At 41.7% G+C, this 25581-nt stretch overlaps 1 protein-coding gene across 1 annotated transcript in view; it reads right to left on the reverse strand.

The window, feature by feature from the left end:
- LOC132829585 (coatomer subunit delta) overlaps positions 1–25581 on the reverse strand; it is a 46442-nt gene that overhangs the window by 13465 nt on the left and 7396 nt on the right. The window contains exons 2-5 of the mRNA XM_060846849.1: positions 9011–9274; positions 4709–4888; positions 2793–2998; positions 731–889 (exon numbers count right to left, since the gene is read on the reverse strand). Coding sequence (XP_060702832.1) covers positions 731–889; positions 2793–2998; positions 4709–4888; positions 9011–9274 — 809 coding nt within the window. The remainder of the gene's footprint in view (positions 1–730; positions 890–2792; positions 2999–4708; positions 4889–9010; positions 9275–25581) is intronic.

The following is a 25581-nucleotide window of genomic DNA, read 5'->3' on the forward strand; positions in this document are numbered from 1 at the left end:
GGGAGTGTTGCTGAACAAAGAGACCTTGGAGTGCAGGTTCATAGCTCCTTGAAAGTGGAGTCGCAGGTAGATAGGATAGTGAAGGAGTTTCGTATGCTTTCTTTTATTGGTCAGAGTATTGAGTACAGGAGTTGGGAGTTGTACAGGACATTGGTTTGACCACTGTTGGAATATTGCGTGCAATTCTGGTCTCCTTCCTATCGGAAGAATGTTGTGAAACTTGAAAGGGTTCAGAAAAAATTTACAAGGATGTTGCCAGGGTTGGAGAATTTGAGCTATCGGGAGAAGTTGAACAGGCTGGGGCTGTTTTCCCTGGAGCATCAGAGGCTGAGGGGTGACCTTATAGATGTTTTCAAAATTATGAGGGGCATGGGGTAGGGAAGTCCAGAACTGAAGGGCACAGGTTTACGGTGAGGGGGAAAAATAAGAGAGACCCAAGGGGCAACATTTTCACGCAGAGGGTGGTACATGATGGAATGAGCTGCCAGAGGATGTGGTGGAGGCTGGTACAATTGCAACACTTAAGAGGCATTTGGATGGGTATATGAATAGGAAGGGTTTGGAGGGATATGGGCCAGGTGTTAGCAGGTGGGACTAGATTGGGTTGGGATATCTGGTCGGCATGGACAGGTTGGACCGAAGGGTCTGTTTCCATGCTGTACATCTCTGTAACACTATGACTCTATGACTACTATTATTCTTATAATATTAGAACAAAGTTTTCACTTACCTTTCTATATTAACAGGTGGTGACAGCACTTTAGCTGCTTCTGGTGTACGTTTTGTTGAGGAACTAATCTGTTCTCCTTCCAACTTCAGCTTGTCTACGAAATTATCCACGTCCTTTCCCTTTGCCCCAAGTTTTAAGGCCTTGCTTGGACCAGAAGGTCTGAAGGAGCAAAGAGAGAAGCCTACACTTTAAATATCAAGAGATAACCAAGCTTAAAAGAATTAATTAATTAACCAGGTACTCACAAAACATGCCAAAACGTTCACACTTGCCAATGTCAATGGACCAGTTCTTGCACATACAACAAAAGACATCAACTTTTAACATTCATGACAGTGCAGTACTTCCCCAAAAACACTTGGTTCAGTACACCAACTATATATCTGCACCAACGAAAATCTATAAACATTTTGGTGTACTATGCAGACAGCAATACCACAATGAAGCCAGGATAAGCAGAAGCAGTCAGAATAATGGGAAAAAAAGGCCTTCAACTCAACAGGCTACCACGTACTGGGTGCTGCAGGAAGGGCCCCTCCCCATGCATTATTGAAGCAATTGAAGCAAACCATACCTGATTATATATAAACCAGCTTCACACGCAAGACCTGCTGCATCAGCCCTTAATCCACAAGAGAACACAATTAAGTGATAACGAGTTTAAAATGGCACAGGTTTGGTCTATAACATATGACAGCTAACAATGCAGAAACTCAAACAGCCAAAGGAACTAACTGAGTCTTCAATTCTTCATGCTATCCAGAAACAATAATCAAACAGAGACACTATGAACAGGCAGGGAACGCTAAAGGCAATAAACACTATTTTCTCCTTAATCAAGAAATTCCAGACATGTGCAATATCCAACCATTTTCAAAGGTATCTTTACAAAAAAAAATCATGAGCAATGAGCCAATATGCCCATAGGTAGAGATCAGAATTTTAAACCATACTAGTCTGTCCGAAACCCATACTGCCAATGGTCCAATTTTTAAAATATACAGCTTTAATGACATGAATACTTTGAGCAGAATTTTTATAGATGATACAATCCTTTAGAAAAAAAAACGTTCTTAGTAAAGTTAGGCATCCTGACTTTTGCTAACTCTCTTCTGAAACCTTCAGTGTAAAAGAAGAGATCGTTGCCAAATTAGCTTCTGTTATAACCCATTTTACATTGCAAACTTGCTGCACAGGAAGACTGAAAGCCAATAAAACAGCTGACATCAGTACTGCTGAATAACAGACTCTAAACTCGGAATTATCCCAACCAACGTAACAGATCAAAACACAAAGAAAACAATTTCACTCAAAAGAAAATTCTTTTAAATTGTCTGGAAGGCTAGAGGAAGGAGAAGGGAGAGCAGGTGACCTGTGCAAGTGACTGAAGAGGGATAAAGACAGATTTAATAGTCCTCCACGTTTGTGAGCACCATCATGACAAAACCAAAAGCTCAGTCACTGAGCATGTTTAAGAAATTATAATGATACTCAAGTACAATCGACATGAATGAGGGGAAAATGAAAGTAATGCGCAGCATAGTTTTGAAGTGTTGCAACACTGCCTGGAACCCCATGGACTGACCTGCAGAGGCCTTCTCCTTCCTACATGCTGCCTGTCAAAATGAAGATTCACTGTGTCTATTTGACAAGTCATTCCATCAGCCCATATCAAAGTAGTTAAAATCCCATTCTTTCTTGATTACTTGTTTCTGCTAGATGGTTTACAAGCCAAAGTTTGGGTTCACCTAAGCAATATGTTCCTATTCTTAACTCTCAAATCCTGGGTAGCTTGCTACTTTTTTCAACTAATTTTTTAAAATGCAATTGGTAATCATTACTCCATTGTCAATGGGAAAAAGAATTGCACTTCATAAATAAACCAAAACACTGTCATGTGTGAAATAAACAGTCCTCAACCTGATGAAGTGCCCCAAAAGATCAATTTTTTTTAAGAATGCAAAGGTCAGTCATATCCATGCAACAGTCTATCTTACCATACAGTGAGCAGCTCAGAAGACAAATGGATGAAAACTCACGAATTCTAGAAATCGTAACTTACCTCATTACTGCTGGCGTCATCTTGGGCTTTTCTGGTTCAATGATGGCATCAGTTATCATGGATGCTGCTGAGCCACTAGAGATTCCTCCACTGCCAAACCCACCAAAGCCAGGAGCTTTCTTGCCTTGCCTTTCGGCATCTCTACGTGCTTGCTGTAATTCCTTAGCCTTCCGACGCATTTCTGCTTTTGCTTCACGTTCTTGTGTCTGAATGGGAACATTAAAATAATAATCATAGCCCAAAGGAAAAAGCTCAACACGTAACAAGTCTGCAACACTATAGGAACAGGTCATTAAAACAGCTTTCCATTTTCTCTAAGCTTTTAGGGCAGTGTGCAGTAAGTGAAGCATTTTTCAGTTTAGTCACCCAGTCCTAATCAAGAAATCCCCAGCTGAGGCATGGTATGGTAATATTGGACTTCCAAAGACATCAATTTCACCCCTAATTCCACAGTGGTGTGGATTCTCATATTAATCATGCTGTGTTTAACCAACATTAACAACAAGGGGCATGACATCTTAGATTCTTGGCTTGGGCAAATTTCAGGTAGGAGAAAGTGAGGACTGCAGATGCTGGAGATCAGAGCTGAAAAATGTGTTGCTGGAAAAGCGCAGGTCAGGCAGCATCAAAGGAGCAGGAGAATCGACGTTTCGGGCATAAGCCCTTCTTCATGAATGAAGAAGGTTCCTGAAGAAGGGCTTATGCCCAAAACGTCGATTCTCCTGCTCCTTTGATGCTGCCTGACCTGCTGCACTTTTCCAGCAACATTTTTCAGCATTGGGCAAATATCAACAGATCAAAGCACTGTAATTCTCTGCCCATGACCACCAACTCCAGACAACTCTCAGCATTAAAGGTGGCCCACCTAACATTGCACACACCCAGAAATCAAATAAACATCCATGAATAAATAAACTTAAGACTGCCACAACCAACTTATCAGGTGGATTTCATGTGGAAAAAATGAAAGATCTGTGGTTAACTATTAATAACTTCAGTGTAGCTGATTCTCCAAGGTTCAAGATAATCCAGTGCAATAACACCTTCAAGATTCAATATCCATATTTGTATTTAAAAATCAAAAGTTTGCTTCATACAGTTTGAAGCATTTGGCTGAACTATGAAAATGTACTTTACAGTGAAAAATGACAATATTCATTATATTGGACCTTCTCACAAACTTAGATACTCCAAAGTAATCCAATCCAACTTTGTGGGGGAGGGGGGGGGGGGGGGTATCGGGTCAACAGTCATTTGGAGACAATGCCTGGGCTCCCATTGATGACCAAGACTGTTCTCAGCAGCATCTCTGTAAGCAGGGTTCATTTTTAAATCGTTGTAAACAATAGACATGAACAGTGTTGAAACACCTCTTTGATGTAATGCTTATATCGGGACCTTGAGATCATCTTTGGATAATCAAGGTTCCCCTGTATATGCTCAAAACTCTGGACTGGAACTGTAACTCAGCACCAAAACAGTAGGTAAAACATTACCAATTAAACTACTTCAGATATTAATCTAATTTTTCGTGGCTCTTCCTTGCATTTTGTAGGAAAAGAGGCTATTTTCCTCCTTTTTTTTTAAAGACAAAAATTCTGTTGTGTTGAGAATGTGGAATTCTCTAGCATAGGGTATAATTGAAGCAAAGGCAGCACTTATGCACTTAAACTGGATAAATAACTGATGGAGGAAGGAATATACTGATTGGGTGAGATGAAGTATGGTGGAAGACAAGAGTACAGCATTAACAGAGATTAAGCCTGTAGGACCGAATAGCCTGTTCTATTCTGTATATAGTTTGGAAATATTACTACAAGAGCATTCCAGTTGGATACCATACACCTTTTTAGATGGCTGAGCCTCATGGTTTGACAGTATACTTCCACATTGTATTCACTTTTATCTCAAATTACCTCTCGAACAGCCCTGAAAACTTTTTCTTCGTGGGAGTCCATTTCTGTGAAGGTTCGGATCTGAGCTAGGTTCACATTCTCACGATATCCCAGAGCCACAATCTCATCAAAGGCAAAAATCAGATCAAAACAATGCTCTGATATCTCACTTTCTTCCAGGACTCTGCAATATTCTGGTATCTATTAAAAAACCAAAAGTAGTACTTCAAAAAATTTATATCTAAATACTAGGAAGACATACAGAACAAAGGAAAAAAAATTACATTTTAATAGGTTCTTGCAACACAGACTGAAATTGGCAGTACGGTATTGGGCGTATCACAGAGACATAGCTGAAAGGGGATCAAAGCTGGAAACAAAATACCCAAGGACACATGTCTATTTGAGAGGACAGGCAGATGGGCAGAGGAGCAAGGTTGCTTTGTTTGTAAGAAATTATATTAAAATCAATAGCAAGATGGAAAATCAAGTCAGAAGGTGACGAGTGCGTGTGGGTGGAATTGAGGAACCGCAAAAGGAGAGAAGACCCTAATGGGAGTAGCGTACAGGTCTCCGAGCAGTAGTCAGGACGTGGAGAAGAAAATAAATCAGGAAATGGAAAAGGCATGCAAGAAAAGCACTTTCATAAAAATCAAGGCAAACTTTAATATGCAGGTGGGCTCAGAAAAATCTGGTTGACAGTGGACCTCAAGAAAAGGAATTCATGAAATGCCTACAGATTTCTTTTTGGAGCACCTTGTGGCAGAGCCCACGAGGGAACAGGCAATTCTGGATTTGATGGTGTGTAATCAGACAGACTGAATTAGGGAACTGAAGGTGAAGAAACCAGGAGGGAGCAGTGACCATAACATGATAAAATTCACCCTGCAGTCTGAGGAGGAGAAGTAGAATCAGATGCAACAGTGTGACAGTTAAGTAAAGGTAACTACAATGACATGAGGGAGAAGCTGGCCAGAGTTGATTGGAAGGGGAGCCTAGCACAGAAATCAGTAGATCAGCAATGGCGGGAGTCTGGGGTAATTTGGGAGGCACAGCAGAAATTCATTGCAAGGAAGCAGCAGCATACTAAGGGGAGGATGAAGCAACTATGGCTGACAAAAAGCCAGGGATAGCATAAATACAAAATAAAAAGCATACAATGTGAAGATTAGTGAAAAGCCACAGGATTGGGAAGACTTTAAAACCAGCAGAGGATAATTTTCTTAAAAAGGCATTAAAGGAGGAAGATGATGAAATATGAAAGTTAGCTAGTAATAAAAATGAAGATTGCAGAGGTTTTTTTAAAGATACCTAGAAAGATAAAAGGCGATTGTGGACTTTGGAACGCTGGAAAATGAGACTGCAGGAGTAGAATTGCAAATAAAGCAATGGCAGAGGAACTGAATAGATATCTGCATCAGTATCCACAGTGGAAGATATCTACAGCATACCAAAACTTAAAAGGAATCAGGGGCCAGAGCTAGGTGTAGTGGCAATCACTAAAGAAGGTGCTGGGGAAGCTGAAAGGTCTGAAGGTGGATAAACCACCCGATGGACTACACCCCAGAGTTTCTGAAAGAGATATCTTTGGTGGTAATTTTTCAGAATTTAATGGAGTTAGGGAGGATCCCAGAGGACCTATTTAAGGAGAGAAGGAGGCAAAAGACAGGAAACTGTAGGCCAGAAAGTCTGACCGAGGTTTAAATGACGCAAAGATAGGTGGAGGGGCAGGTCGTGTTGAGAAGGCAGAATAGGCTAGAAGAATGGGCATAGAATAGACAAATGAAATAAATTGTGAGAAGTGTGCGGTTATGCACCTGGGTAGGGAAAAAAAAAAGAGGCATGGACTATTTTCTAATTGGGGAAAGGCTTCAGAAATCTGAAGCATAAAAGTACTTGGGAGTTCTTTTCAGCACAACACTGCATGCCAAAATTCCTGTGCTGTACTGTTCTATGTTCTATATGTTCCTAAATCAGGATTCTCAAGGTGGACACATTGGTAGTTGGCAGTTAAGGAAGCAAATGCAAATGGAAATGTTAGCATTCATTTTCAGATGGAAAGAATACAACAACAGAGATGTATTGACGAGGGTGTATAAGGCTTTAGTCAGACAGCATTTAGGATGGATGCCAGTTTGCTCGCTGAGCTGGAAGGTTCATGTTCAAACATTTCGTCACCATACTAGGTAACATCTTCAGTCAGCCTCCAGACGGAGTACTGCTGGTGTTTCCTGCTTTCAATTTATATTTAAACCTTCAAGACCATCAATAATACCCTTATTGGCATAAAATTCATGAAAGAGGAAAACAACAACAAACTGCCATTCCTAGATGTCGCAGTAGAGCGAACAGCCAATGGGGAACTTCAAACCAGCGTCTACAGGAAAACAACACATACGGACTAAATATTGAACTACAGAAGCAACCATTCCAACATCCACAAATGAAGTTGCATCAGAACCTTATTTCAATAAGCCACCGCTCACTGCAGCACAGAGGAACTATGCAGAGCAGTATATTCAAAAAGAATGGGTACCCAATGAATACAGTCCGCCGACTTCTCAGCAGCAAACCCAAACAAGGAGACAAAACTCATCCAAAAGCACTAGCCACTCTCCCCTACATCAAAGACATTTCTGAATAGACTGCCAGACTACTCAGATCCCTTGGCCTCATGGTAGCCCACAAACCCACCAACACATTAAAACAGCAGCTAATGAACTTGAAAGACCCTACACAGACAACAAGCCAAACTAAATGTCATTTACAAAATACTGTGCAAGAAATGTAACAAACACGACATTGGACAAACAGGCAGAAAACTAGCCACCAGAATATTTGAACATCAACTAGCCACAAAACGACATGACCCTCTCTCACTAGTATCCTCACATACAGATATGGAAGTACACCACTTTGACTGGGACAACACAACCATCCTAGGACAAGCCAAACAGAGACATGCACGAGAATTCCTAAAGCATGGCATTCCAACCGGAATTCTATCAACACACAAAATTAACTTGGATTCCATTTACCACCCTGAGAGAAAGAATAGGAAATGGCAGCACCATAGGAAATGATGTCACCACAGGAAATGACATCACCAACCCAAGGAAACTCAAAAATATAAATAAAAATCAGGAAACACCAGCAGTGCTTCATCTGGAGGCTCACGGAAGATGTTACTTAGCATGGTGACAAAACGTCTGAAAATGAACCATCCAGCTCAGCGAGCAAACCAGAACCTCAACCTGAGCTACAAACCTTCTCAAAACTTGCCAGCATTTTGAATAGTGAGCACTTTTGGGCCTTGTATCTAAGGATGGATGTGTTGGTCACAGAGGGGGCCTAAAGGAGGTTTACAAGAACAGTGTCAGGTACGAAGGATTTGTCATATTAGAAATGGGTAACGACTTTGGATCTATACTCGAAGTTCAGACAGATGAATGGCAGGATCTGATTGAAACTTCTAGAATAATGAGAGGCCTGGGTACAGTGGATGTGGAGATGATGTTTCCAATAGGAGAGACTAGGATCTGGCACCATAGTCTTAGATGGGAGGTATGACCTTTTAGACTCAAATTGAGGAGAAATCGCTTCACAAGAGGGTGGTAAATCTGTGGAACACATTGTCACAGGGGGCTGTGGAAGCCAAGTCACTGAGGGCTAAGAAAGAACTAGATAGATTCTTGTTTGGTAAGGGGATCAAGGGTTATGGGGAGAAGGCAGTAGTTGAGAAATCTATTCGGCATGAAGTGACAGAGCAGACTTGCATGGCCCTTTGGCCTAATTCTGCTCCCACATCTTCTGGTCTTAACAGCCTTATTCACATATTTAAATGAATGAATGAAGCCTGTAATTTCTTAAATGTTATGGCACAAAACAGAAATCCAAAAGTAACTAATACATGTCAGAACATTGATGGTTCAAGTTTGATGACATTTCTCCAACACCAACTTGCTCATTATTTCACACCATGTGCCACTTTTCTGCTCCCCCACCAAATTAAAATAGAACTAAAACAGTCTATTCAGACATAGATAAAAATGTTTTATTCCGCAATGCTTTCTCCAGACCTGCTGCAGGTAAACAATGTGGCCCGATGAGTTACTCCTTGGAATGGAAATCATATCCTATGAATCTCTTACATCAAAAGAATAATTAGCCTGATTTTGCAATGGTATTTAAAAAAAAACACATGAATGCGGATTTCTGAGTGATTTGAATTTCTTCATTTAATTGCACTAATTATCAATGGCATTCCTTGATCAGGTTATATCAGCTTCAGTATTTTCAGCAGCTTGGCTCTATTGCTCTTACCACTCGAGAGAAGAGACGGAGTGTTTCCAGATCTTCCAAGATGTTGCTATTTTTAGTTGTGATCAATACCATGTAGAGTTTCTCCAGTGGCTGATACACATACCGCACACTCTCTGTCTCCACAAATGTGTGCTGCTTCCCAGTGTTCATTAGTTTAGGGAATGCTGCCAATAAGCCTTCAATTCGGGTCCTTGTCATTTCCACAAACTGCCGTGAGATAATTGCCTTCCCAGCTTTGGTGCAAACAGCCGTAGCCAACAGCACCTGGAATGGAGGGAGGAAGGGAGGAGAAAAAGCAGTTAACATGGTTGCAGTTAAATTCCAACCCTCGGATGAGGCAAATTCAGTTATATCAGAAGTCTATTATAAATAACTTATCCATCTTAGCTCTACAGCGCATCCAGGGAAGGATGGATCACACAATGTAACTTAGTTAGCAGAAACAATTTTTTAAAACAATCCTATGCTTTTGTCACTGGATGCAGTCTATACCTTCAAGTACAAAGGTTTTAATCAGGGCCAATGCTGATAAGATATGGCAGCATTACACAATTATTCCAAATTAGTCCAAAGTCAGAAGTCACACAAAGTGAACTATGGACTTCACAGTACGCTTTCAATTATGTTCACAAAGCACATAAAAATATTTTTCTCTTTGACTTTGTTTCTACTTAAGTCAGATACTTCTACATCTGTAGTTTCTTATCTAAAACAAGCTAATCCCCAGCTGTGAATCTATAACAGTGGTCACTATCGCAGACAAAGCCAGCTCCAGTCATCAATATCCACTTATACACAAATGTCAAGAAGCAGTCAGTTCAAATATTAAAGGGCAAAGGGCTTTGCTGTGATGAGAGTCATTGTTGCTTTGTGTAAACCTTTTCTAGCTGTTGCAAAACGTATCAGTAAGCGCAGTGTTGTAATATAAGATTACAGAAACTGCACCTACACAGCTACGTTAAGTAGACCCAGCAGCTGCAACAGCACCCAATAAAAAAATTTGACAAAGGGCCAATTAGACTTGAAATGTCAGCTCTTTTCTCTCCCTACAGATGCTCCCAGACCTGCTGAGATTTTCCAGCATTTTCTCCTTTTGTAAAAAGAATCTGCTCCCTTGATGGTCATGTGGGTAAGCAGAAAGGATCACATTTGTTACACAAAGAAACACGTTTCTTTTAAACTAAAAACATTCAGCTTGTAAACAAGGTGTTAAGTCAAACACACAGGTCCCATAGAATCATCAAATTTTACAGAAAGAGGCACTACAAACCATTGTGGCTGTACCAGTTCTCAGAACAGCTACCCAGCTAGGGCTGGTGAATGGGGCCATCTCAGTAACCAGTTAAATTCATCATTTTAAATATAAAGCCACTCTCTTTTCAGACCGCCTATGGAATCTACCTCCATCAATCTATCAGATGTTGCTTTCTAAATCCTAGCAAACCTTTCCAGGAAAGAGAGAAAACCAAATTTCATTCAATTCTTGAACTCAAATTTGCAAAAAAAAAGCCCACAGAGATACTGACAAAATGTCCCTGACAGAAATCATAATGGCTTTCTGTGGTGCAATATCTGAAAGAAGGTTGGTCAATTTGAATAGGATTGGAAATTCCACTTGACTGTTTCAACTGGCACTGCATACAATCTCAACCACAAGGGGAGAAAAACCTATGATACCTCGAAAAGGAGATGCCAGTGTTGGACTGGGGTGTACAAAGTTAAAAATCACAACACCATGTAACTGAAATTATACACTGAAAAATTGATAGTCTGTTAAGCCTTTCATCTGTTAGAATACAGTGATAGTTTCACTTCTTTCATGTGTAAATCACAAAACCTTTTTTATAAAAAAGTTGCATTCTCGGATTAGCTTTTCAATCCTCCCACTTCCTCCAAACTAAAGGAGTTGCCATGGGCACCCGCATGGGCCCCAGCTATGCCTGTCTCTTCGTAGGATATGTGGAACAGTCCATCTTCCGCAACTACACTGGCACCGCCCCCCACCTTTTCCTCCGCTACATCGATGACTGTATCGGCGCTGCCTCGTGCTCCCACGAGGAGGTTGAACAGTTCATCAACTTTACTAACACCTTCCATCCCGACCTCAAATTCACCTGGACTGTCTCAGACTCCTCCCTCCCCTTCCTAGACCTTTCCATTTCTATCTCAGGCGACCGACTCAACACAGACATCTACTATAAACCGACTGACTCCCACAACTATCTGGACTACACCTCCTCCCACCCTGCCCCCTGTAAAAACTCCATCCCATATTCCCAATTCCTTCGTCTCCGCCGCATCTGCTCCCAGGAGGACCAGTTCCAACACCGCACAGCCCAGATGGCCTCCTTCTTCAAGGACCGCAGATTCCCCCCAAACGTGATCGACGATGCCCTCCACCGCATCTCCTCCACTTCCCGCTCCTCCGCCCTTGAGCCCCGCTCCTCCAACCACCACCAGGACAGAACCCCACTGGTTCTCACCTACCACCCCACCAACCTCCGTATACAACGTATCATCCGCCGTCATTTCCGCCACCTCCAAACGGACCCCACCACCAGGGATATATTTCCCTCCCCCTCCCCATCAGTGTTCCGCAAAGACCACTCCCTTCGTCACTCCCTCGTCAGGTCCACACCCCCCACCAACCCAACCTCCACTCCCGGCACCTTCCCCTGCAATCGCAGGAAATGTAAAACTTGCGCCCACACCTCCTCCCTCACTTCCATCCAAGGCCCCAAGGGATCCTTCCATATCCGCCACAAGTTCACCTGTACCTCCACAAACATCATCTATTGCATCCGCTGCACGCGATGTGGCCTCCTCTACATTGGGGAGACGGGCCGCCTACTTGCGGAACGCTTCAGAGAACACCTCAGGGACGCCCGGACCAACCAACCCAACTACCCCGTGGCTCAACACTTTAACTCTCCCTCCCACTCCACCGAGGACATGCAGGTCCTTGGACTCCTCCACCGTCAAAACATAACAACACGACGGTTGGAGGAGGAGCGCCTCATCTTCCGCCTGGGAACCCTCCAACCACAAGGGATGAACTCAGATTTCTCCAGTTTCCTCATTTCCCCTTCCCCCACCTTGTCTCAGTCGGTTCCCTCAACCCAGCACCGCCCTCCTAACCTGCAATCTTCTTCCTAACCTCTCCGCCCCCACCCCACTCCAGCCTATCACCCTCACCTTGACCTCCTTCCACCTATCACATCTCCATCGCCCCTCCCCCAAGTCCCTCCTCCCTACCTTTTATCTTAGCCTGCCTGGCACCCTCTCCTCATTCCTGATGAAGGGCGTATGCCCGAAACGTCGAATTTCCTATTCCTTGGATGCTGCCTGACCTGCTGTGCTTTAACCAGCAACACATTTTCAACTTCTCGGATTAGCTGTTAACAATGGTGATAGCTAGACAATATGTTGAAGGTGTTGGCCCCCTATGTTCTCGGTCTATGCCATGATGTTTAGATAGATTCTAATCTAAAAAGTGAGATAACGGAGTTTTACATAAATTGAAATCAGAGTTCTACATGAATGCATGCAGTTTTTGAGCAAAATACAATGTAACCCTGCAAGTACAAATTGTACAGGGGATCTCCAGCTTCTGTCGCGACATTACAGTAAAACTGACCACAATTCGGTTATGTTTACTTTAGTGAAGGAAAGGGATAGGTACACACCACAGGAGTTATTGCTGGGAGAAAGGCAATTATGATGCGATAAGGCAAGATTTAGGATGCACAGGATGGGGAAGGAAACTGCAGGGGATGGGAATAATTGAAATGTGGAGCTTATTCAAAAGCAGCTGGTGCATGTCCTTAATAAGTGTGTGCCTTTTCAGGCAGGGGGGAATTGGTTGGGCGAGGGAGCAGTGGTTTACTAAAGAAGTTGAATCTCTTGTCAAGAAGGTGGCGGCAGCTTATGTTAGAATGAGACATGAAGACTCAGTTAGGGCACTTAAGAATTACAAGTTAGCTAGGAAAGAATTAAAGATATGGCTAAGAGCCAGGAGAGGACATGAAGTCATCGGCAGGTAGGATCAAGGAAACAGCCTAAAGCTTTCTATAGGTATATCAGAAGTAAAAGAATGACTAGAGGAAGAGTAGGGCCAATCAAGGATAGTGGTGGGAAGTTGTGTATGGAGTCAGAGGAGATAGGGGAAGCGCTAAATGAATATTTTCATCAATGTTCACAATGGAAAAATACAACGTTGTCGAGGAGAATACTGAGATACAGGCTTCTAAAAGTTGAAGTTCTAAATTGGAGGAAGGCTAATTTTGATGGTACTCGGCAAAAACTTTCAAAATCTGATTGGGGGCAGATGTTCGCAGGTAAAGGAACGGCTGGAAAATGGGAAGCCTTCAGAAATGAAATAATGAGAGTCCAGAGACAGTATATTCCTGTTATGGTGAAAGGAAAGGCTGGTAGGCGTAGAGAATGCTAGATGACAAAAGAAATTGAGGGCTTAGTTAAGAAAAAGAAGGAAGCATATGTCAGGTATAGACGGGATAGATCGAATGAATCTTTGGAAGTGTATAAAGGCAGTAGGAATATACTTAAGTAGGAAATCAGGAGGGCAAAAAGGAAACACGAGATAGCTTTGGCAAATAGAGTTAAGGAGAATCCAAAGGGTTTTTACAAATACATTAAGGGAAACTAGGGAGAGAATAGGGTCTCTCAAAGATCAGCAAGATGGCCTTTATATGGAGCCACAGGAGATGGGGGAGATACTAAACAAGTATTTTGCATCAGCACTTTTACTGTGGAAAAGGACATGGAAGATATAGAATGTAGGAAAACAGATGGTGACATCTTGAAAAATGTCCATGTTACACAGGAGGAAGTGCTGGATGTCTTGAAACGCATAAAAGTGGATAAGTCCCCTTGACCTGATCAGGTGTACCCTAGAACTCAGTGGGAAGCTAGGGAAGTGATGCTGGGTCTCTTGTCGAGATATATTTGGATCATCGATAGTCATTGTAGAGGTACCGGAAGATTGGAGGTTGGTTAACGTGGCGCCACTGTTTAAGAAGGGTGGTAAGGAAAAGCCAGGGAACTATAGACCAGTGAGCCTGACATCGGTGGTGGGCAAGTTGTTGGGAGGGAATCACAAGGAACAGGAGGTACATGTATTTGGAAAGGCAAGGACTGATGAGGGATAGTCAACATGGCTTTGTGCGTAGGAAATCATGTCTCTCAAACTTTGATTTTAGTAAGGCATTTGATAAGGTTCCCCATGGTAGGCTTATGTGGAAAGTCAGGAGGCATGGGATAATGGGAAATTTGGCCAGTTGGATAGAGAACTGGCTAACCGGTCAAAGTCAGAGCGTGGTGGTAGATGGTAAATATTCAGCCTGGAGCCCAGTTACAAGTGGAGTTCCGCTGGAATCAGTTCTGGGTCCTCTGCTGTTTGTAATTTTTATTAATGACTTAGAAGAGGGAGTCGAAGGGTGGGTCAGTAAATTTGCAGACGATACGAAGATTGGTGGAGTTGTGGATAGTGAGGAGAGCTGTTGTCAGCTGCAAAGGGACTTATATATGATGCAGAGCTGGGCTGAGGGGTGGCAGATGGAGTTCAACCCTGTCATGTGTGAGGTTATCCATTTTGGAAGGACAAATAAGAATGCAGAATACAGGGTTAACGGTAGGGTTCTTAGTCAAGTGGAGGATCAGAGGGATCTTGGGGTCTATGTTCATAGCTCTTTGAAAGTTGCCACTCAGGTGGATAGAGCTTGCAAGAAGGCCTATGGTGTATTAGCGTTCATTAGCACAGGGATTGAATTCAAGAGTCGTGAGGTGATGTTGCAGCTGTACAGGACCTTGGTAAGGCCACATTTGGAGTACTGTGTGCAGTTCTGGTCGCCTCACTTTAGGAAAGATGTGGAAGCTTTGGAGAGGGTACAGAGGAGATTTACCAGGATGTTGCCTGGAATGGAGAATAGGTCGTACGAGGATAGGTTGAGAGTGCTAGGCCTTTTCTCACTGGAACGGCGAAGGATGATGGGTGACTTGATAGAGGTTTATAAGATTATCAGAGGAATAGATAGAGTAGACAGTCAGAAACTGTTTCCCCGGGTACAACAGAGTGTTACAAGGGGACATAAATTTAAGGTGAACGGTGGAAGGTATTTGAGGGGGGGGTGTCAGGGGTAGATTTTTTACCCAGAGTGTGGCGGGGGCATGGAATGCGCTGCCTGTGGGAGTGGCAGAGTCAGAATCATTGGTGACCTTTAAGCGGCAATTGGATAGGTACATGGATAGGTGCTTAATCTAGGACAAATGTTCGGCACAACATCGTGGGCCGAAGGGCCTGTTCTGTGCTGTACTGTTCTATGTTCTAAGCTTGACTGAGTTTTTTGAAGAAGTAACAAAGAGGATTGATGAGGGCAGAGCAATGGACATGATCTATATGGATTTCAGTAAGGTGTTTGACAAGGTTCTCCATGGTACACTGGTTAGCAAGGTTAGATTTCACAGAATACAGGGAGAACAAGCCATTTGGATACAGAACTGGCTCAAAGGTAGAAGACAGAGTGGTGGTGGAGGGCTGTTTTTCAGACTGGAGGCCTGTGACTGGTGGACTGCCACAAGGATCAGTGCTGGGTCCACTACTTTTTGTCATTTATATCAATGATTTGTTTGCAAGCATAAGAGGTATAGTTAGTAAGTTTGCAGACGAGACCAAAATTGGAGGTGTAGTGCATAGCAAAAAAGGTTCTCACAGATTACAATGGGATTTTGATCAGATGAGCCAGTGGGTGGAGGAGTGGCAAATGGAGTTTAATTTAGATAAATGTGAGGTGCTGCATTTTTGGAAAGCAAATCGTAGCAGGACTTATACACTTAACGGTATGGTTCTAGGGAGTGTTGCCGAACAAAGAGACCTTGGAGTGCATGTTCATAGCTCCTTGAAAGTGGAGTCGCAGGTAGATAGGATAGTGAAGGTGGCATTTGGTATGCTTTCCTTTATTGGTCAGAGTACTGTGTATAGGAATTGGGAGGTCATGTTGCAGCTGTACAGGACATTGGTTAGACCACTGTTGGAATATTGTGTGCAATTCTGGTCTCCTTCCTATCGGAAAGCTGTTGTGAAACTTGAGAGGGTTCAGAAAAGATTTACAAAGATGTTGTCAGGATTGGAGGATTTGAGCTATAGGGAAAGGCTGAACAGGCTGGGGCTGTTTCCCTGGAGCATTGGAGGATGAGGGGTGACATTATAGAGGTTTATAAGATCATGAGGGGCATGGATAGGATAAATAGACAGAAAGTCTTTTCCCTGGGGTGGGGGAGTCCAAAACTAAAGGGCATAGGTTTAGGGTGAGAGGGGAAAGATATAAGAGAGACGTAAAGGGCAACTTTTTCACGCAGAGGGTGGTATATGTATGGAATGAGCTGCCAGAGGAAGTGGTGGAGGCTGGTACAATTGCAACATTTAACAGGCATTTGGATGGGTATATGAATAGGAAGCGTTTGGAAGGATATGGGCCAGATGCTGGCAGGTGGGACTAGATTGAGTTTGGACATCTGGTCGGCATGGATAAGTTAGACCAAAGGGTCTGCTTCTGTGCTCCTGTCCTGACTAGACAGGATTAAGGTTCACAAGGAGGAGGTGTGAGCAATTCTGGAAAGTGTGTAAACAGATAAGTCCCCTGGGCCGGATGGAACTTATCCTCTGATTCTCTGGGAAGCCAGGGAGGGGATGCAGAGCCTTTGGCTTCGATTTTTATGTGGTCATTGTCTACAGGAACAGTGCCAGAAGATTAGAGGATAGCAAATGTTGTCCCCTTGTTCAAGGAGGAGAGCAGAGAAGAGACAATTATAGATAATTATAGATCAGTGATCCTTACTTCAGTTATAGATAAAGTGTTGGGAAAGGTTATAAGAGATAGGATTTAAAGTCATCTAGAGAGGAATAGATTCATTAAGGACAGTCAACACGGTTTTGTGAAGGGTAGGTCGTGCCTCACAAACCTTGTTGAGTTCTTTAAGATGGTGACCGAATAGATGAATGAGGGTAAAGCGGTTGATGTGGTGTATATGGATTTCAGTAAAGCATTTGATAAGGTTCCCCACGATCGGTTATTGCACAAAATATGGAGGCATAGGATTGAGGGTGATTTAGCGGTTTGCATCAGAAACTGGCGAGCTGAAAGACGATGGAGGTGGTGGTTGATGGGAAATGTTCATCCTCGAGTTCAATTACTCGTGGTATACCTCAAGGATCTGTTTTGGGGCCACTACTGTTTGCCATTTTTACAAATTACCTGGATGAGGGCATGGAAGTATGGGTTAGTAAATTTGCAGATGACACTAAGGTCGGTGGAGTTGTGGATCATGCTGAAGGATGTTGCAGGTTACAGAGGGACACAGATAAGCTACAGAACTGGGCTGAGAAGTGGCAAATGGAGTTTAATATGGAAAAGTGTGAGATGATTCACTTTGGAAGTAGCAACAGGAATGCAGAGTACTGGGCTAATGGTAAGATTCTTGGTAGTGTAGATGAGCCGTGAGATCTGTGTCCATGTACATCGATCCCTGAAAGTTAAAACCCAGGTTTATAGAGTTGTCAAGGAGGCATACAGTGTGTTAGCTTTTATTGGTAGAGAGATTGATTTTTGGAGCCATGAGGTCATGCTGCAGCTGCAAGAAACTCTGGTGTGGCCGCACTTGTAGCATTGCGCACAGTTCTGGTCACTGCATTATCGGAAGGATGTGGAAGCTTTGGAAAGGTTTCAGAGGAGATTTACTAGGATGTTGCCTGGTATGGAGGGAAACTCTGTGTATAGAGTATAAGCAGGCAGGGAGAGAGTTAAGTTCTGAGTTTTGTGAAACAAGGGGTTCAGCTCAGCATGACTCAGATCACATAAGAACTTGCAGTTAACAATAGGGTACTGGAGGCAAGGGTAATGGGTTAACAAGGTGGAAAAACATGCATTATGTCGAGCCATTTAACAAGATGAGGTAGTATTCAGTTTAGCAAGGTGTAAAATATTCATTATGTGAAGTCAGTTATTCATTATGTAACAGCAGATGGCTTAAACTTTGCTATTGATACTCATTGATTGTAACGGTCACTCAATATGTACGTTGCCTTTTCTGGATGCACTTCCCTGTAAAATGACTATATAGTTCATTGAGAAACTCTTGTTCCAGATAAGACGATGAACTCATGTCCCTGTGCACATGGGCAATCGTTCTCTCCCTCCAGGGCCCGGAATAAAGATGAAGGTGGTGTCTCTGAACATTTCGCTTCAATGGAGGGGGGGAAACGGGACGAAAATATTGGCATAGTCAGCAGGACCCAAACGAATAGTTAAGACTGGACAGTGTCAGTGGCCGTCCAGAACATCAATGTCTCGAGATGGATGAGCCCACAAGTAAAGATTTTAAAGTTTGGTTCTTCTCTATATTCCTGTGTGCCGGATATGGTCCCCTTGTTCAATCACACTCTATTCTATGGATTTCTTAAATGGTAATTAGTTCAGTTGAGAGACACAGTTTCGCAAGCGCACTGACAGGCAGAGGTCAGAGTCCTCTGCGCTGCATTTGGCGAGGGCAGCTTGTGAACGATCAAAGTTCGAGTCCTCTGCGCAGTACTGGGCTTCAAGTCTACTGGGTGGGTTGATTTGGGGTTTGAGCCCTATGTTTAAGTGGGGTTCGAGCCCCTATGAGGAACAAAGTGAGAATGGGGTTAAAGTCCCCAAGTGGCGAAACATGAGGCTCTGACAGTCTTTGTTCTGGGGAAAAAAAGTGGCTTGGATTGCGGTGCCATGTGGTCCACTGTGAAGGCTCTCTCTTCTAATCAGTGTAACTTCAGTGAGAAAATACAAGAAAAACCCCAGAAAATGCTGAAATTAAAGTTGTATTAATACTTGTGTTGAAAAAGGGAAGCTTCAATGCAGATTATGCCATGTTGAGTGTGTTTGATGTTTAAAAATTCTCATTTGGTAGAACACTGATTGGGAAATTCCTTTTAAGTAACTGTTTTGCCTTGCTTGAATCAAGATCTCAATTCAGTGTGCTTTGTGAGCTATGTAATGGGGCAGATTTTGTTTTTACATTGAAGTTGTACAGCATTATGTCCTTTTTAAAATTATCAAACTTGTAACCTTAAAACAAATTGATGGAGTGCCTTGAGCCCTTGATGTGTTTGAAATTCTACAATGCCTGTTTTAAAAAAAGTTAGGTTAGTGGTCATGCTTCAGCCAGATGACAGTATTGTATTAAAATACCATTGCTGCTGTGTCTTTAATGCAGAGTGTACACAAAGAAGAATACATTTTGTTTTGCTAAGATTTTCTAGAGAATAGAAGAACTTGAGGCTGTGCTGTTTAAATTCTATTATTGTTAAGACTTCATTGGCCCCCTTCATATTGCAAATTCAAAAGAATGCTGATATCTACCAAAGTTGCCACTGTAATTCCAACTGTTTTATTTGGGAAGTTTCATTTGGAGAACATATTTTAAAATATACAGCATTTGTTTCCCACGAATATTTGAGATTTAAGTCTGAACTGAAACTGCCTCTTCAATTGTTAAAGCACAGGAAACATTGTGTTGCTTTCTTGCTGCTCCAGACTTTTCCTGAAAGCTTTCACATTAGCCAAGAATCATTTTGCTAAAGGAAAATACTTTTGAATAACCTGAATGAGGTACCAGAGGGTTTGATTTTAGGACCATCAATTATTGCTTAGACAGTACAATGTAGAAGTTTATGGAACAGAGTAACAGACTTCAAGAATTCAAAGAATGTTGAAATAGGCAGACACAATTTAATGTAGTTAAATATGAGACTGTCTTCATACTGATAACCACCTTGGTAAGGATGGAATGGAGAGAGGAAATGCAAAGATACTTTCAGTAGCTAACGTAGTCTCTAGGGTTTATCCATTCACAGGTAAAGCACACCTTCGGGCTACTGCCCACCCCTCCACAACCTGATCCAATAGATTCAATCAGCTTCTCAGTCATGACCATGAAAAGTGAAGAGGCTCACAACAGTGAAGAGGAGATCGGTATACTTATTGCCAGTGGCCTTCCTACGGACATTAAACCACATGAGCTTGACCTTGTGTTTCAATCATTTAAGGGATATGATGGTTCACTGATCGAGCTAACATCACAACAGCCAGTTGGTTTTGTTATATTTAACAGCGAAGCGGGAGCAGAAACAGCAAAGAATGCTGCATTCATCTAGCCTGCAGTTGCTGCACTGCACACTTTTGTGAATAACTGCCCTTATCCAAGAATTTCTTCAAGGAGTGATGCAAGGACAGACTGAATTTTGTTTTCAGAATGGACTTTACTAAAAGGAGATTTGGGAGAACGGGCTCGTTTCCACTTGACTTGGAAGGTGGAGAGTGGTCAGTAAGAACTGTGGATTTAAGAACTTTACTGGTGAGTTTTTTTCCCCATATGGGAGGATTTTTCAAACTCTATTTACTGTAATGGACTAGTAATTTTTGTTGTTATAATCATTGTATGCTGTGTGTCAATTATTTGCTAACATATTGGCTGGCTGTCAGAGTGCTACGAAAGCTAGTAGTGCCATCTTAGCGATTATCATGAAATGATAAAAGGAGAGAATGAGAATGTGTATAGGGTATAAGCAGGCAGGGAAAGAGTCAAGTTCTGAGCTTTGTGAAACAAGGGGTTCAGCTTAGCATGACTCAGATCAGATAAGAACATGCAGTTAACAATAGGGTGCTGGAGGCAAGGGTAATAGGTTAACAAAGTGGAAAAGCATTCATTATGTCAAGCCATTTAACAAGATGAGGTAGCACACAGTTTGAGGGGTCAGTTTAATAAGGTGAAAAGTATTTATTATGTGAAGCCAGTTATTCATTATGTAACAACAGATGGCTTAATCTTTGCTTTTGATGCTCGCTGATTGTAACAGTCACCCAATTAATATGTCTGTTGCCTTAGTTGAATGTTCCTCCCTGTAAAATAATTATACAGTTCATTGAGAAACTGCTGTTCCAGAGAAGACCGGTGAACTTATGTTCCAATGCACATGGGTGATCGTTCTCTCTCCCTCCTGAGTCCGGAATAAACTACACTATGTCTCTGGAGCATTTTGCTTCGACTGAGGGGGGAAAACAGGACAACAAGTGTTACAGGGAAAGACTTGAGGCTGTTTTCATTAGAGAAGGTTGAGAAGTGACTTAATTGAGACATAGAAGATAAGCAGAGGGTTAGATAGAGTGGACAGTGAGAGCCTTTTCCCTCAGATGGAAATGGCTTGCACGAGGGTACGTAGGTTTAAAATGAAGGGTGATATATAAAGGACAGATGTCAGAGGTAATTTCGTTACTCAGTAGTAGAGGCATGGAACACACTGCCTGCAACAATAGTAGACTCGCCAACTTTAAGGGCACTTGAGTGGTCACTGGATAAACATATGGATGAAAATGGAATAGTGTAGGATAGATGGGCTTCAGGTCGACGCAACTTTGAGGGCAGAAGGGCCTGTACTGCATTGTAATGTTCTAACTCTGATTCAATACATTCACAATTCTCTGACAATTATTAACACACGACGAACTTGCTCGTCAGATTAAAATTGTAGTACTTTACCATCAGTGGTATAGAAAACTGAAAAAAATCAACAGACAGTACTATGTCATGCTGAAAGGTGTATTTAATCCTCCAGTTTCTGACTTGAGGTACAGTGTCATATGATGGTTCGAGATTCTGACTATAGACTTGTTATTTTATTTCATTTATCCATAGGACAGGGGTATCGCTGGTTGGCCAGCCTTTATTGTCTGCGCTTAGCTGCCCTTGAACAGAGTGGCTTGCTAGACCATTTCAGGCAGCAGTTAAGAGTAAACCATATTGCTGTGGGTCTGCAGTTACCAATTGGTCAGACCAGATGAGGAAGGCCAATTTCCTTCTGTGAAGGACATCAGTGATCCCAGATGACTTTTTTCCGACAAATATCAGTGGCTTTATGGTCGTCAATAGATTCTTAATTCCAGATTTTAAAAAATTAAATTCAAATTCCACCATCTGTCATGGTGGGATTTGAACCTGGGTCATAAGAACATTAGCTGAGTTTCTGGATTAGTCTGGTGATAATTAGATAAAGCTATAGCCTCGCCTACATTTTCCACCACAAATGAGGGGAATTAGAAGAGTTGCTTCCACACTGAGACAAATCTATCCAGACAACCTTGGACACCTTTACTCTAGGCCTCAAGACACATCTTTCCCAAGTTGATTTGGATGAGAAAGAAATGAAGAGCAGACAAAAACGCCACATAGTAAGCCCATTATGGTCTTTAATAGCATGTTCCTAGAACATCAAAGCATCAACTTCATAACCAGCAACATTAGGTGCTGTAGACAGAATAACATCTCTGGATTTGCTCTAACATAAAAAGGAAATTGCGAAGTGTTTTATCTCAGTACAGAATTTTAGAGACAGGCTGAATGTCAAATCAAGCAGGGTTCTGTATTTAAAACAATAATAATTGTCATTGAATTCATAATTACAATAACATTCTTCAAAAGGAAGAAATGTTGCAAAATAATCTTATGGTGAGGAACAGCAATGCACAATATGAGCTCTCAACATCTTACCTAGTTAGTAACCTTATTGATATTCTGTTTGAACTTCAGTCAAAGTTCAAAAATATGCATATATTTGGCTGAACTTTCCTAAAGATGAAAAACGTCAACTAGCAAAGAACAAATTGTTTCTACCATATTGGCAATTTTCCGAAATTTGATTTCAGACGAGAACAGAAGTAGGATCCAGAGATGTTTTGATTTAAAGCAAGAAGGGCATGCTCACAGAAGTAGTGTGAAATTTCTGCTTTAGTTCTTGGTCAATCACGGATCATTTGCCAAGTAATTTAGAGCACTTAATACTGTTGTCATCAAAATCACTTGAAATTGTGATTTTAAATGCCAAAAATCAATTTTACAATGCTGCTCTAGAAATTAAGTCTTTACAATGAATAATGTAGTCTCTTGCATCACTGATCAGGCACTGGCTCATATCCCACTTTCTTCCAAGAAGCACAGTAGAACAAAGTGCAGGAAGACACAGCTGATATAAATCATCCATGATCCCATTGAATCAAATGCTGAAGGAAGGTCCAGTGCTTTTTTAAGAAATTTTATATAAATGTAGTAAACTGACATCTATTCTGCAATTTCAGATCCATTGTACAGCTGCTTAGAAACTGGCATCTGCAGTAACCTGGGCATGATTTTGGCTAGTATTTGGGGCAAAGAGGAAGAAACAAGAGACTTCCAGTAAACTTCAGAGACATGAGAATAGGACCACCAAATCAAAAAAGTCATTAACCTCATTACACTCTAGTAAACATCCAAGCACTTCACTGCCAACTTAGGTCAAATGACAAAGAGGCAACATTAAGCACAAGTTTTCCCTCACTTTCCAATTATGCCCGTTTTGAGACAGCAATTAGCAGATCTTGGTGGTCATCAGTCTTGCTTCTCAGTAGGAAAATCCTGTATAGTAAGCACCAAACCCACTACAATGACACTGGTCCTGGCTAACAGTGACTGGTTCACTATTTACTGTGATGACATTAGTACTGTAACATAGAGAACTTAAGATATATGAAAAAGTAAACAGTTACTTTCAAATCCTGGTGCCCTAGTAAGCACCGGTCAAGCTACAAGGGAGAATACACGCGTTAACTATTTTTAAACATAATTTTCCCCAACTTCCCTTGTTCCTCTCAAACAGAAAATCAAATTCCATGCATGTCTAAATACAAATTAAAATGTGACAAAGCATACAATTGCATTCTCTAAAAGTTAAAAAGTTTGAGATAATTTGATGCAAGTTCTAAGGTATTAAAGGAAATTCAACAGGATAAAGAGAAATACTATTAGAGTGATTGGGACAGGGGGATGTATGACCGGGAACATAGCCTAAGAATTAGAGCATTTCAGTAGTAAAATATGAAGCAAGAATCCTTCTTCGCGCAAAAGGCTGGTGTAATTTAGAACGTGCCTAAAGTAGCCAGTGCTAAAGGAATTAACTTCAAACCAGAGATTAACAGATTTTTAATAATTAAATGTATTAGTGGATATGGATCAAAGATTAATTATACCAGTTCTGACAAGACCATCTGAAAAATCTTTCGTTTTTCTCTCCACAGATGCAGCCTGACCTGTGCGTTTTCAGCATATTTTTTATTTTACTTTGATTATTCCAGTAAGATGAAAGTCAGAAATTACACTCCAGAGAACTGATGTGTCAGCTGGGTTCGGAGACAGCATGTGTATTTGAGTTAGAAGGCTGTGGGTTTGAGTACAATTCCATCCCTGCAGTAAATAACGAGGACTGTAATTGAGCATTGAGCTATAAAGAATTAAGGCGGGCAATTCAGTGGTTAGCACCGCTGCCTCACATTGCCAAGAAACCAGGTTTGATTCCAGCCTCGGGCGACTGTCTGTGTGGAGTTTTGCACATTGTCCCCCTTTCTGGCTTACCCCTGGATGCTCTGGCTTTCTCCCACAATCCAAAGATGCGCAGGTTCAGTAAATTGGCAATGCTAAATTGCCCATAGTGTTCAGGGACATGTAGGTTAAGTGCATTAGTTGGGGAATATGTCGAGCAATCAGGTTGGGGAATGGTTCTGGGTGGGTTACGATTTGGAGGGTCCATGTGGACTTGCTGGGCCAAAAATGGCTTGTTTTCACACTGCAGAGATTCTATGAAAAACATTGAGTAATGTGTGGCATTCCCAGTGGTGTTCTCCATAAGATAAAAGAAAGTCAAGGTTTGTTTACCTAGTCAGTTGGATGCAAGAAAGGTCATAAGACTATCAGACCATAAGACATAGGAGTTAAAGTAAGCCTTTCAGCCCATAGAGTCTGCGCTACTCAAAAGAAGAAAGGTGTCGTCCTCAGACCCTGATTGGTATTTATCCCACAATCAATGTAACTAATAAGAGAATTTATCAGTCGTTCTGTTTGCATACAAATTTTTTTTTTAAACATTTCCCTACAAGCTGCCAGTCCCAACTAACCTGTATCAATATTAATGTTCCTCAAAAAGTACCACCCACCCTACTTCCCCTAACCCTATTAATGTCAACAGGAGTTCTTTCTCCTTCAAATGCTTTTGCACTGTTCTTGTCAAAAAAAAAACTGACACTTCTACATTTTTCACATTCTCAAGACACAAGAAACAGTTTACACAAATGCAGAATCTTTTGAAATGTGGCCTTTGTCTTAACATAAGTAGTGCAGGAAACAATTTTCACATAGCAAAAACTATAAACATCAGATTATTTTAAGTGATTTTAGCTGAGGGACGAACATAGGCAGTCCAAGTTGCAAACTGGTTCCCATTCTTAAGTCAGTTTTCAAGTGGATTTGTACGCAGGTCAGAATATAACAGGACAATATACAATTGCTGCTCTTAAGTATGAGGAAACGATCACGTCAGATCTTTTAAACTAAAAAAATCTCTTGCACGGGATTTTATTCATTAATTTGGATGTTGGTAAATCAGGGACCCCTTGTGCAGTGGTCAGTACAAATAGGATAATTCCTCTACCTCTTCTTCAAAA

The sequence above is a fragment of the Hemiscyllium ocellatum genome, chromosome 29 (assembly GCF_020745735.1).
Source record: "Hemiscyllium ocellatum isolate sHemOce1 chromosome 29, sHemOce1.pat.X.cur, whole genome shotgun sequence".
Classification (NCBI taxonomy): Eukaryota; Metazoa; Chordata; class Chondrichthyes; order Orectolobiformes; family Hemiscylliidae; genus Hemiscyllium; species Hemiscyllium ocellatum.